At 41.2% G+C, this 13,860-nt stretch overlaps 1 protein-coding gene across 4 annotated transcripts; it reads right to left on the reverse strand.

Annotated features, from left to right (window-relative positions):
* Positions 1-246: 246 nt before the first annotated feature.
* GHITM (growth hormone inducible transmembrane protein) lies at positions 247-11,240 on the reverse strand. 4 transcript variants are annotated; one of them, XM_068687987.1, is made up of 10 exons: positions 11,080-11,240; positions 9,866-10,021; positions 8,257-8,356; positions 6,961-7,072; positions 5,689-5,830; positions 4,487-4,595; positions 3,216-3,404; positions 2,496-2,667; positions 1,540-1,664; positions 247-808 (listed from the first exon to the last, which is right to left on the reverse strand). In XM_068687987.1, the coding sequence occupies exons 2-9, from the start codon at positions 9,992-9,994 to the stop codon at positions 1,577-1,579; spliced, it is 1,041 nt and encodes a 346-aa protein (XP_068544088.1). In that variant the 5' UTR covers positions 9,995-10,021; positions 11,080-11,240; the 3' UTR covers positions 247-808; positions 1,540-1,576. The 4 variants fall into 4 exon arrangements, with proteins under 4 accessions (XP_068544088.1, XP_068544087.1, XP_068544089.1 ...); XM_068687986.1 differs by having other exon boundaries at positions 247-1,664; XM_068687988.1 differs by lacking the exon at positions 11,080-11,240 and adding an exon at positions 10,859-11,009 and having other exon boundaries at positions 247-1,664.
* Between the last annotated feature and the right edge of the window lie 2,620 nt (positions 11,241-13,860).

A 13,860-nucleotide genomic window follows, 5' to 3' on the forward strand; every position in this document is an offset into this window, starting at 1 on the left:
GCTAGTTTGTGCTGTATGACCATTTGTCGCAAAGGATTTTGTGCAATAAGGCTCTTCACAGTCCACTGTTTTTCCCTGTGACTGAAGAAACTAGAAATACCGCAGTAAACATAAAAAAGCAGTACTGGCTGTATTCCATAGCCAACAGGACACACCAGAAGGATCACTTTAAGCAAGTGTAGATCAGCATCTTCCATTGGGGAAACATCCCCCAAAAGATGGCAACCAGTGAAACTGGAAAACATCTTTGGGGATTTTTTTAAATTTTTATTTTGTAAAACAGAGGAGTATGCATTCTCTTACAAAGGAATTTGTAGCCAAAAAAAATACAGTACTCTTAACTGAGTTACTGTGAAGTTAGTTAAATTATATTAACACATGAGAAGTAAGAGCAATCAACTTGTGAGGCTAGAATTTTATTTTTCCCAGAATACATCAACGTAGCATATTCACCGGAAAAATGGAAGTCCGAGTTGTTGGTATTAGCTCAAACTTTTTTTGTGCCCAAGAACTTGCCCCCGTCTTCCAACATAACATGATGTAATTCAGCAAGCATACATGTCTTAATGTTAAATCAGTTCCACCTATTGGAACATTTATTTTCAACTGTACTAAACACACCAATTTGGAAAAGTTAGAGGCAGACTACAGCATATATCAAAATGGTAAATTATTGATACTTGGCTTTACAGCAAGCAGTCCTCAATTTCTTTTCTTTTAGTGTCAACTGTACAAGCTTGTGAGAGGAGATGAACAGTGGAAATTGTTCTGAAGAATGGTGCTTCATCTGCATACTGAAATTTAGTCACTGGAAGAAAGACACACCTCTATCATTATTCAACAATTTGATCAATCTAGTATCAAAAGAGCCTAGCTGTTGTTATATCCACTTAACATTAAAACACTGGAAAGCAGACATGGAGTTTTCATGTGCTCCAGAAGGAGACTGCAGTTTTTACATGGGACAGGCGCCACAGGTTCCTCATATTGCCTTTTGTATGTTGTTGGACTGGGTAGGTGAGGTGACCAATGTCTTTCTGAAAATTGCTCAAACCTTTCTGAAATTTCTGCCTAAGCAGCAAAATACATTGTCACATTCAATACCACATCCAACTTATTCAGTTCTTCTTAATATGCAAATAAAATATGGTGTCTACAACTTAACTGAAAACTGTTGCATCTGAATGTCATTTCCTGAAGTAGCTTGTGTCCTTATCTGCACATAGGATACCCGTTTACAGAAATGACTTACTTTACTATGCACTTACAGTAGAAAAAGAAAGCAAAAGTTGAACTGCTGTCAAACCCATTAAGAAGAATATCGACTATTTTACTCATATATATTTAAAATAATTTACTCTCCCCAAATAATGTACAATTTCAAGCAGTCCACATTGTTGGAAGGTGTTTGATGAAGCACTATTAAGTTTGAATTACATTGCACTTAAACAATATGCTGAAATGCTTTAAACTTCTGACCTGCAGCAAAAGTGCTTGTAATCATAAGTTTTTATTTAGTATATGCACTAGGTAGACAACCTAGAACTCCTGGCTGTCAGCTGCAAAGAGTCTTGCTTTACTTCCTACGGCCACCTCCACCACCAGCAAGCATGGTAGCCACCCGAATGAAGATGTTCAGTGTATCTGTGTAGATACCCATGCACCTAGGAAAGAAGAAATGAAAGTTAATCTTGTTGAACATAAACAGTATTATTTTGCACTTCATACCATTTACTTCTAAAAAAGCATCCATCAAGGGTCTCTAACAAAACTCAACTCTACCATGTCCTCTACCCTAGTTAAGTAGAAACACCCCTTTATTTTTTTTTGTACTCTCTCTGCCAGCAGCACCTATTTGCAAAAAATCTTAACAGAGACTATGCTTTTCTTACAGGAGACCTCTATTTCTATGTTTTATCATCAACTAGTTGTCTCCATGAATTTAGAAGACAACTAGTGTTCTATTTTACTGACAGAAGGCCGGATGCAAGGAGATAAACAATTCACCTAAGATCAAATAGACAACAGGTACAGTAAGGCAGTTACTTGTTCATCAGACTTGCTCTTTAGTGAGGGTCAATTAATCCTTCTTTCCCTATCACATTTGTTTTTTTATTTAGAGATAAAGACCAGTAAATATTAAGCAACTTCAGAAGAGTTAACATACTTCATCTCAGCTGATACTGAGAGGTATTTTCAGAGAACAACTATGAATCCTCTCAACAATGCTGCAGAAAACAAGTGCTTTTTAGGAAGCCAGTATTACTGGACATGACACCACATTTTCAATCCTGTCTCTCTCATTTCAGGCAGACGCTTTCAGTTTTAACTCCACTAGTTTTTTTCCCCATTATGTTCCTAAACCCTATGATTTCTTCCATTTGATAGCGACACACTTTTGAAGAGTAAACAAAGGTCTGGCTCTTTACGGTAAGACATACCGCCATATAGCTCAAAGCTGATTCTTTCACATACAGTGAGATCGGAATACTTACGCATTGATTGGGTCATACTTGGTCACTCCGTAATAGGGAAGAGTCTCTGCACGCTTGATGACATGCTGTGTATCGTACAGCAGAAACATGCCAAAGAGTACCAATCCACCATACACAGCTACTGAATACAAGCCAGCCCCAAAAGCAGAAGTAGGAGGCAAGAACATGGACCCTGGAGAAGAACATAAAAGAGCCTTGATGAAAGCTATTGTATTTGCTACTCTGAGTAATGTTAAACTTCAACTCCTTTAGCACGTTTTTCAGTGACTACTCAATTCTCAATTTGCAGTGCATTTTTGATTCAAGGAACTTTAATACACCAACAGAAGATGTCTCATACAAGCCAACGCAGTAATTTTGAACACCCTAAGGAATCGTGCATACTTTTCTTCACATGAAAGTACTCATGTTCCTAGGACTTTCATACAAGAATGCCCAGAAACATAAAAGGGAAAAAAAACAAGTGAATCAGAAGCTAGGGTAACATTTACTGTTCTCCTGATTCACTGCCAGTAGTTAATCAATACAAACCATTACTGTCAGCCATTCATCAAATTAACACTTGCCAGAATCATAAATTCATTTTCTGTCTTCAAGACACGTAATGGAGTTATCTCCTCCTATGAACTGACGGGCTAGCCTGTAACTAGAAGTGAGCTTCCCATTCTAGCAGTCTAAGTTTATAAGCTACTCTATTTGACAGTTAAAATAATACTTTACCAATTGAAGAGGCCAGAACAAAGCCTAAGCCTATTCCAAGCGGTCCTCCCATGTTCAAAAATTTTTCACTTGGAGCACACATGGCCACAGTTGAGAGCCCTCCGACAATTCCAGCTGTGTACCAGGCAGCTCTGATCAGCAGAGGACCACCCAAGAAGGCTAGTGGCGCCACCACCGCACCCATGACACCTAGCCAAAGGAACACAAAACCAGTAAGGTTTGGAAGAGCTCTGGTAAAGAGCCACCTGCCAAAACAATGTTTCAAGTCATGACTCAAACTAATCCACTTAACATGACAGAACACCAGCGCACTTGCCAATTTATCACACTACCTTCTAGATAGGTGCACAATCTTAAATTCAGTGACCTACTTTCCTCTAGTTTTGGAGAGTACTTTAGCGAGCTTGTCTTTGGAAGAAAGCTTAACAGCAGACAACGTACTGATCTCTTCAAAAACAGCTGTTAAGAGACACTTTGAATGGACTAATCAACTACAAAATAGCCATAGGAATGCTGAAAACTGAAGGTCAGGACAGATTTTTGCAGTAAGAATTAGTCCAGCAATTAAGTCAGACTTTTTGCTAGTCTTGCATGAAACCTATAGCTGTTCTGTTAATGTCATACTAGATCAATAACACATCACTGAAATAAATTCAACTTCTTAACAGAAAATTTATAATGAATTTACAGAGTACAATTAAAGTAATTTACTCTAGAACTAATTTACTTTAGCTCTAGAGTATAATTCTACTAGAGATCTAGTACAGTTTCCGTGCCTAACATGTCTGTCTAATTATTATTTGAAGTATGCAACATCAGTAAGACACCGATCTGTTTCTTGCAAACCCATCTTTGGTTTACAAACCTGATGGGAGTGTGTATCTAAGAAGCTGTTATTTAATACTAAAACTGTATTTTTCTGATCAGTTTCCAAATATGTTCGTATCCTGTACAGATGAATTTCAGTAAGTGTAGGTAACAGTGCTTACACAAGCTATAGTGCCAGAAAGCAGTCACAAAAGCAAAGCAGGTATTAATAAATCAGTTCTATCCAACACGTACCTCAAGTTCAACTTGAGCATGACTTTTACAAGAGTATGAGAAATTAGAGGTACATTAAGGACACTTAAGAAATCCCAGTGGTCTCTGAAAAATCTCAAGTCTCCAGCAGCAGAACACAGTAATTTATTATAGTATCAACAGTTTTCTTCAAGTAAGAATGCGGTCACACAGGAACATACTATTTTATAATGAAGACTACAGCCACATACCTGAATGCATCATCCAAGCAAGATGTTTAGCTGCTGGACTATTTTCATAGGATATGGACCTGACCAACATTCCAGCACCAATCATAGCAGCGAAAGTTGCACCTATTGCCTGTAAGAACAGCAGTAGAGAGCTCAAGTTGGTATAAGAATGTATGATTGCCATTCTACCATATGATTTGTTGAACCTCCTAGTCTCAAAGTCAATAAACTGCTCTTTTTGGAATTATGCTAAATCATAATTTGAACATTTGTCAATTTCTTTACTATTCTAGTAAAAGATATTAAAATCTTTGCAGATTCTAACTTGCAGTAATTCCCATTTTACTTATACCAAGTCTTCTAGAAATCCAAGTTTAGTGAGAGATGGCAAGAATCTCTTACTCGTGTAAGGAAAACATACAGTTCCTCCACTTAATCCCATTTTCATTAGAGTACCTGCAAGACTAGCTTTATTTTTTTTCCTTGTACATTTCTCCACCCAAAGCCAGTATTCAGTTCACATGCTTTTACTATCGCCTTTTAAAACCTCATTGCCTCCTCTTACTTTTTATTCTGAAAAAAACACAGCAGCTAGCCAACTGATCAGAGAAACACACAACTTTGGTTTACTACCAAGGAAGCATTATTAATTTGATCTCTGTAAAGCTGTGCAGACGCTAGCATTTAACTATTACTATTCTGCTACACTTAGCACACCAAATATGTAGGAAGCAGAGTTTCTGTTAGCAGTTTGCCTGGATGATTTGCCTACCAGTATCACTTTGGCCTTGGCAAACAAGAGCTTTGGAAGAGTTACACAAAACAGCACAAGGAGGAGTACAAACGTATAAGGATCTCTAATCCCATTTTTAGAAAGCTACAGAAATAGTATTGCTAAGCTCAAATGGCCACTTGCAACAGGTTCATATTTACATGTAGCTGGTCAGCACAGCACAGCATTTTATGTTATGTACGCAGTTTGTCAAAAACACGCTACTGATGAGGTACAGAAGGTGCACAACAGCATGCAATTAGATGCATCAAATTATAAAACACAAAACATCATTAGGGAACGTCTGTGATCTTTAAAGATAAGGACAAGAGCATAATAAAAGTTCCACCTTCCTTTTCACAAAACAGTTTACCATTTAGCATTTTTGTTATCAACCACAACATTTAGGGTCATTTCTCAGTGATTTTTTTTTTATATAACATGAGCTTACCAGCCAGGAGCCTTTTGTCATAAGGCTCATGAGTGCCGGAGATCTGCTTACTGCAACAGCTGACATTGCTGTCAAGCCAATGCTTCCCGCAAAGTACATGTAAGTAGAGTGAATTCTGTCTTTCACATACTGTGGCCAAATACTGAAAAAAAAAAAAGTAGTTGTACAGATTTATGCAGTTATCAACACCAGAATGAAAACCAATTAAAAAAAAAAGCACATCCAAGCTGTTAAATATATTCATAGTTATGGATAAAAGTGAAATATCATAAAATTGTGTGGTTTAGCAACTTGTATCATGAGTTCAGCTTACAACAGGAATCTGAACTTTTAGATCTTCCCCACTACATGCAGATATTATATAACAATTCTAGCAACACTGTGATTTACAAAGAATGCTAATGATAGTTCAATTCTGAGGAGAAAGTATACACAGCAGGAAGCTTACATGCGAAAGAATATATTTTTTTTTCTAAATATGGAGAAGTAGAGAGTGGTGTATGCACACAACAAATGAGTGTAAAGAAAATTGTCTATAGATTATGTACTGGGCAGTAAGCAGCCTGCAGAGCAGCTCACAGAATGCTGAGTCACTGTGTGCACATTTATCTGGTATCACAAGCCAGGCATGTCATTTGGAGAGCTCTAACAGTAGCAGCAGAACTGGACACGAATGAGAGCTCCTCAGTACAATGAACACATTTGTATTTGGAAGTGACTAATAGTAGAGTAAGCAAATCAAGACATCGCCAGCATCACTTTCTCCCACACCTATGCTTACCAGTAACTGACTTAAGTCTAAGTAACTAGATGCTGTCATCAGCAAGGCTTTGTTGTGCAATACATCTAAGTTTAAGAGTTTAAACCAACATGAGTATTCAAAGGAAACTCCTTAATACAGTGTTCTGTAAGGAAATGTGTAAAAGTTTAATGAATAATCTCAGAGGAACACAAGGCAAAGTGGTCTTAACAATTGTTTTACTCTTCATAATTTATGAATTATTTGCATGTGGCACACCTCCAGTTTCAAATTTAGCAAAACAAAGGAATTCACATAAATCAGTATCTATTTAAATCTGAGTTATTTAAATTTTCCTTTCAGTTATATACTTTAAAATCCTGCACAGCCAGAAGCAAAAGCTTTCTGTCCAGAGATTAAGAAAGGTAAGCTACATGCATATTAGGAGATACTAGCTAAAGAAGGGGCAGAAAAAAAAGAGGAGGGAGATCCACTTCCAAGTGCTCTTTACTTAAATCAGCTCTCTTACTTACACGGCTTTTTCAATAGCTCCAATCTCACTGGACATGCCCATTCCATAGTAACAGAGGGCCCCCAGGCCAACAGCAGCCCCTCCAGCAACAACGAATTTTCCCAGACGATCAACTGTATGAAGAAAAATCACGCTCTCATGAATGCTTTTCTTGGACTGTTAAAAGCATTCTCACATGGCTTTGTTTTTATCTGTAATACCTGATCCATGTTAGGCTTATTAAAGCTCCACTTAACTTTGAAAGTCAATGTGTAACCATTTCTGAGATAGCTACGCACGGAACGCTCCAGATTAAGCCTACCAACACCATACAGTTTCATAAAACAGAGTAGGAATTGAGATCAGCTAGTATCATGGCAAGTTTATTGGCCTTTATTACACTAAGAGCTGGGAATTCTAACACAAAGGCCAGTTAACAAGTCCTCCAACATAAGATATTGTTTCCTTTCCCGTCATTCATCTACCTTTAACATTTGCTCAGTCAAGTCTTTGGTATTAGATTAGACCACGTCAGTTTCAGATGCGACTTACAAAACTCACAGGCAACAAGGCATGATTTACCATCAGTTTCTACTGTCTGATTTTTAGACATACTACTTCTGTGTCACAATACACAGAAAAGTATTTATCAGCTGAGACCAAATGCTGTCACTTGTGCACTTCTTTGTGTACATTCTTCCTCAGTGTGCTATAGCCATGGTATTCTTTTCTCAATCTATGTATATTCTACTTACCAATTCAGTCCTGCTAACATCCATTTACAAGTCTTGCTGAACTACTAATACCAATCACTTTGTGACCTGCTGAGAAAAAGCTCTGATTCACACTAAATGTACCAGCAAGCATAGAACACCAATACCTTACATGCCTACAGCGCCCTAGGCCTTTTTGTTTCTTTTTTTTCCCCCTTATTCAGCAAACTCCACACAGAGCAGAATACTTCCTTGAAACAGCATAAGAAGTAGTTGGAGCAAAGTGTTAGCATTATTTTAAAGACATCTGTAACCAAGGAAGTACTAGTCTCCATTAAGTAGCAGACAAGTTTGATTTTATAGTTCCTGCCAGCACTTCAAAGCAGAGATAACAACAAATGTCTTGTGAGAAACTGTGAGGTACTTCCAGCTTTGAACATTACAGAGAAAGACAAGCAGAGAAACTGTCTCCAAATTGCTGGTAAATTTAAAATACTAAGCAATGTTTTCAGTCTCCTTAGTGGTTTGAAGGAAACCATTTTCTTCAAGGAAATTTTAAGATAAGCTTCAAAACACTGGGAGTATATAAAGCAGAGCTACCCTACCTTTAAGCGCAGTTTCTGCAGATGGTTCAAACGCTGCTTCTTTAATTTCCTGGCCAATCTTCCCACGCCTTACGCCGGTTCTTACTCTAGTGGCATAACACTGTTAGATTCAAAAGTAAAATAAGACAGATTCAATGAAATAAAACAGGAGACATTCTTTATGATGAACTGTATTGACAAATTAATAACAATCCATTTTTGAGAGAAAGCAATTTGCTTTTAACACACCAAAGCACTGCCATTTACTTGCTACACCTGCTATTGCTAGTTAATTTATTTGTGCTTCCCTCCGAAGTACATGCAGCAACAACATTCAGAGAAAACAACTGAATATTAAAGTTCAGGAAACTGTAAGAGACATTTACAGACAGCAGTATAGAACCAATGCAGAAGTTGAAGTTAACAGTTCTGCTAAAAAAAAAAAAAGTTTAATGTTTGCATTTCTATTCTACTCCCACTGTATTAAGCAAGGCCATAAGGCTTTATTTTACTTTTCGTGTAAAAACATACTCTTTATTTACTTAACTTTATGTTAAAAAAAAAAAAACACAACATTCCTGCCTACTGAATTTGGGAGAGCAGTGTGAATTCACTTTTGTATGTAACCTTGATTTCAAGAACAAATGTTGAATGAAGGCCGATAAACTAAAGATCTATGGCTAACAAGCTCCAAGCAAATAAGGCACGTTGTTCTACTGAACCCTTCACAATCTGCAAGAGGTGTAAGAACTCTTATTTTAAGTTCAGAAACTGCTTTTGAAGTCAACCATTTGCTCAGAAATTTCTGAATTATTATATGGGTACTTGACCAAGGGATTGCTCAAAGTAGCAAGTTTGTTTTAATACTGAAAATTGAGATCTACAAGCATTACCACAAGCATCGGCTGATCGAGCAATAAAATCCAGGAAGTTTACCAAAGCATTTCAGGCACTTTTTTTTTCCCCACCTAACAACATCTAACTCCACCATTATAATTATGTAGCATTCCTCACAACGCAAAAAAAAACAAAACACAAACAAAACCACCAAAAAATCAGAACCCCACCAAAACAAACAAGCAAAAAAATCACAGCCTGCAATTTAGGGTGCTTAAAAGAGTTTTCTATGCATAAGATGAAAACAGAAAGGAGAAGCAACTACCTTCTCTCCATGAAGTCTTTAGATAATGATAGTTCAGTTTTGAAACTGCCAGTAAGACTCTGGATAGTCCTGCTAGATTTCAAGAATTACTCTGGCCTGGGCAACGGCTCTAAAGACATACCGGGACTACTGCTTTTGAAAATAAATTTTTCGTTTAACTTAACATTTAAGATGGAAAAATACTAGGAAACAAGGACCTTGGAAGAGGTAGAACTTTTGCTCTCCCTACCTTGCATAATAAGGCTTGCCCAATGCTAATTACCTGCTTCAGGTTCTTTTTCTAATAATTTAAATGGAAAAATATTACTTCAATTACTTTTAAGCATTCTGTTTATGATTACTGTTATTCCTTCAATAAGTAACAGTAGCTTTCTCAAACAAGCCAAAGGTTTAGGAGCGTTCAAAACAGGTACTCCGTGCCAAGCAATTCTCTTGGCAAAACACTCAGCCCCTTGACATCTACCTTACCTGGTTAGGCTGCCACAGCTGGTATGCTTTTATACCGGAATTCCTCAATGCTGGGGAAGCCTGAGTAATGGTGGGGCGCAACGCCTGGCATGGTAACGTCCTCAGGCACACCAGCCTTGCAGCCAACATGGTTGCTTAGTTAGTTTAACAGTTGTCCTACAAGTGCACAAGAAAATGTGTTTTAGTTTTGTTACAAGGTTTTCACATAAAAAACATATATTTACTGCTTATTCTCAACTACTCCACGCCGTATAACATCAATACATAGGGATCCTGATTCTTGAGTACTGTAATTAGAACTAGAACGTTCTTAACCAGAATTCAGCTGCTATTCCATCCGTATTTGTTTTCCGTTTCTGTTGGTTATCTTCTGCAACAAGGTGCTTACCAAAAAACAGAAAAACACATTAAATTTTTTACACAGAAGTTATCACCAAGAGCCTTTATGTATTTCTGTTTGAATTATCTTGTCAACTAACTTTTATTTTGAAAAAAATTGCATGAATATTCTTCCTTCAAAGAGTGTAACATCTTCCAAACTCTACATAAACTTCAGTCAGATGTAACACCAAATGACTAAACGGTGTAATGCACGTGATGGAAAACGCTTTAGGAAAGGTCGTTCCCTTTTGATGAATTAAATATCTTTATAGAGTCAGATTCCAGTCAAGGTCACACCCAGCGCAGGAGCTCCGGTTACTCCGTAGCAGCTCTGAGCAGCAGGCCCTGACGTAACTCGCAGCTACCAGCAGCGTGCGGGCACGGCAGCCTGCAGGCTCCCCAGGCCCCTTCACCCTATTTCCCCGAGCACCGCCTGCCACAGGCGAGGCGCTGGAGCCCCTCCCGCCCCGGCCCAGCTCCGTGACGTGCCGCAGCTCTGATGTAAGCAGCCGCGCCGACTCCCAGCGCTTTTCTCACGGAGCCCTTCCTGACGCAGGCAAACACTGCGCAGCGCAACTCGCGTGCTCTAAATAACAAATATCAACCACGCACCCCAAACGAGCGCCCGCGCTGCTGGAAATGTAACGCTAAGAACGGAAAAGCGAAGGCGGAAACCGGCCCCGCTGCCGGCCGGGACAGCCCCCAGACCTCCAGGCCCCCAGGCCCTCGCCCTGCGGGGCAGCCGGCCCGAGGCGAGCTCCGGGAGTCAGCAGCGCCCGGTGCCGGGCCCGGTCCCGCCGCGGTGCCCCCGAGGCCGCCCCCCCGTCCCGCACCTGCGTAACCGCCCCGCTCCGCACCGCGCCGCTCCGCCAGCACAATGACGCAACGCCGCGCCGCGCGCACACGCCGACTGGCTGGCTCGGCCCACGTGACTCCAGAGCGCGCACGTACCATTGGCTCCGGGAGGCGGGGGAGGTGTGACGTCGCGCAGTCCACAGGACGCCGGGAAGCCATCTTTAACGCGGGCAGAGAAACTTCTGGAAGCTGCCTCCAGTGGAGACCCTGTTGAGGGCGGCGCCATTTTGAGGGCGGCGCCATTTTGAGGGCGGCGCCATTTTGAGGGCGGCGCCATTTTGAGGGCGGCGCCATTTTGAGGGCGGCGCCATTTTGAGGGCGGCGCCATTTTGAGGGCGGCGCCATTTTGAGGGCGGGCCCCGCCCCGCAGCGCCTCACGGAGCCCGGGGGCCCGGGAGCCGCCTCCGCCCGGGCGCTCCCCGCGGGCAGCGCTCCCGGCGCCGCTGGCCCCCGCAGGTGCCGCCGTGTGCCGGCAGAGGGCGTCGGCTCTGTGAAAATAAACGGGCGAGAAATTTGAGAAATTATATTAGAGAAATCACAGAATTGTAAAGGTTGGGGAAGCCCTCCAAGACCACCTGGTCCAAGCAGCACTGTACCACCAGTGTCACCACTGAGCCATGTCCCCAAGCACCACGTCCAGCCTCTCCTCGAACACCCCCAGGGACGGTGACTCCACCACCTCCCTGGGCAACCCGTCCCAGTGCCTGGCTGCTCTTTCTGAGCAGAAATGGCTCCTCATTGCCAGCCTGAACCTCCCCTGGCACAACTTGAGGCCATTCCCTCTGGTCCTATCACCAGTTATCTGTGAGAGGAGGCCGACCCCAGCTCCCCACACCTCCTTTCAGGCAGCTGCAGAGAGCAATGAGGTCTCCCCTGGGCCTCCTCCAGACCGAACACCCCCAGCTCCCTCAGCCGCTCCTCGCAGGCCTTGTGCTTCAGGCCCTTCAGCAGCTTCAGAGCCCTGCTCTGGACACGCTCCAGGGCCTCGAGGAATGCATGTTTCCAGCCCTAATCCTAGTTCTGCTCAATGCAGGGCCGTGCAAGGGCACTCCAGCCCATCTAGAGATTACACATTCCCTGTGGGTGAACTTTTGGATGAACTAATTCTCCATTGGCAGCTTCTTTCCAGCCTCAGCCCAGCTGGAGCCTTGAGCTTTTTTTTTTCCAAGCTTAACCCTAAACCTAAATTGAGCCCTAAAAAGCCACTGCACCACTTGCCTGGACTCTGGCAAGAGTCCTGGGGGATAATCTCTTTGCAGCCATTGTTTTTCTTTGGCAGCTCTGCTCCAGCTGGAGCTCTGGTCTTTTCACCAGCCCTGACCCTAAACCCTAGGCTGAGCTAAAGGTCAGTGGCGCTGTTCAGTCCAGACCCTAGTAATATTTTACTAGGAGAAAAACTATCTTGTCAGACTTATTTCACCTTTGCCAAACCTTCTTTAGCCCCATCCCGTCTGCATTTCAGACTTTCAATGCTATTCCTAACCCTAGTTTGAGCTATAAACTAGACACTATCAAGAAACACGATATTCTTCAGAAGAGAATTCTTTTGGCAGCCCTAAGTTTGCTTTGGCAGCCCCTCTCCAGCCCCACTCCAGCTACAGCTCTGTAGTTTCTTTCAGCCTCAACGCTACATATGGGCATGGTTCTTCACAGCCAAGTAAAACAGACTGTGAGAGACTTGAGCCAGGATCAAAGACAAATGTAACAAGAAAGAAAAGGTGTTGAATACAGAATGAGGTAGAAAAATAGGATGAGAGTTACAAATAAACTTTTGAGGATTGTGATCTTAGCCTTTCTACACCTTAGAGTTTCCTTGTTTAAACCGTTAGAAAGTGAACATAGTGAACTACTACTTTGCAAAATGAAAGTAAGATAAAAGAGATCAGATGTGCGAGAGGTCTAAAATGCGCTGGCACATAGGATTGTGAAATAGAATTTAAGTGAGAAGAACGAGGCAGAAGAACATGCTACGTAAGCGTGGAAATTCCTTGTGAGAGGGCCAAACCTCGTGGGATTCAAAGTCTGATTCTTACTTACTCTGAAGCTTGTTTACTTTCCTTTGGAGTAAATCAAAATCCAGAGCTTTGAAGTCTGTAGCCCCAAGGTCTCCTACAATGGAATAAAAAAAGCCAGTTTCAGACTACAAATAATGTTGTTTATTTAGCAACTTCTAGTGTTTATTTCAGAGTTTGTAACACTCAATAATTGTTAGGTACTAAAGGATTCATTATAATAATTAATATTTAAATTTGTAATTCAGTTATTAATAGTAATAATTTATGCAAAGAATCAAACTTATCTCTCGCTACAGCATGTAATCATGTAGAAAAGTCTCCTAGGACTTTCAAATAAGATCCTCAATCCAGCTCTGTCCCAAATTGTTTCTTTAATAGATGGTTTTGCCAGAAGCAACCCAAATCCACAAAGGACCCACATGGCAGCAATTCACCTGTTGAGGCTTTTTCACAGAAACTGACCGCTAGCAGATAATCCTTTTCTACGAGGTGGTCAATGGATTTAAGTGCTCTAACTAACGAAATCATTGATTGTGCACGAGTGAGAAAATAGCGGCCTCTTATGCAAGCAAGTCCCAAACCATCTAGGAGGTTGTGAGTCTAAACCAGCAGGTTGCATCCTCTCTGTTGGCACTGCTGTAACATGACTTGTTTCTCTCAGACAGGAAGGCAATAACTTCAATCGCTGTGCAGCATCATATTACTGCAGAGCTTCAAAGCAGCTGGCTGAGCTTTTGCAGTAGT

This window comes from Anas acuta, chromosome 7 (assembly GCF_963932015.1).
Source record: "Anas acuta chromosome 7, bAnaAcu1.1, whole genome shotgun sequence".
Taxonomy (NCBI): domain Eukaryota; kingdom Metazoa; phylum Chordata; class Aves; order Anseriformes; family Anatidae; genus Anas; species Anas acuta.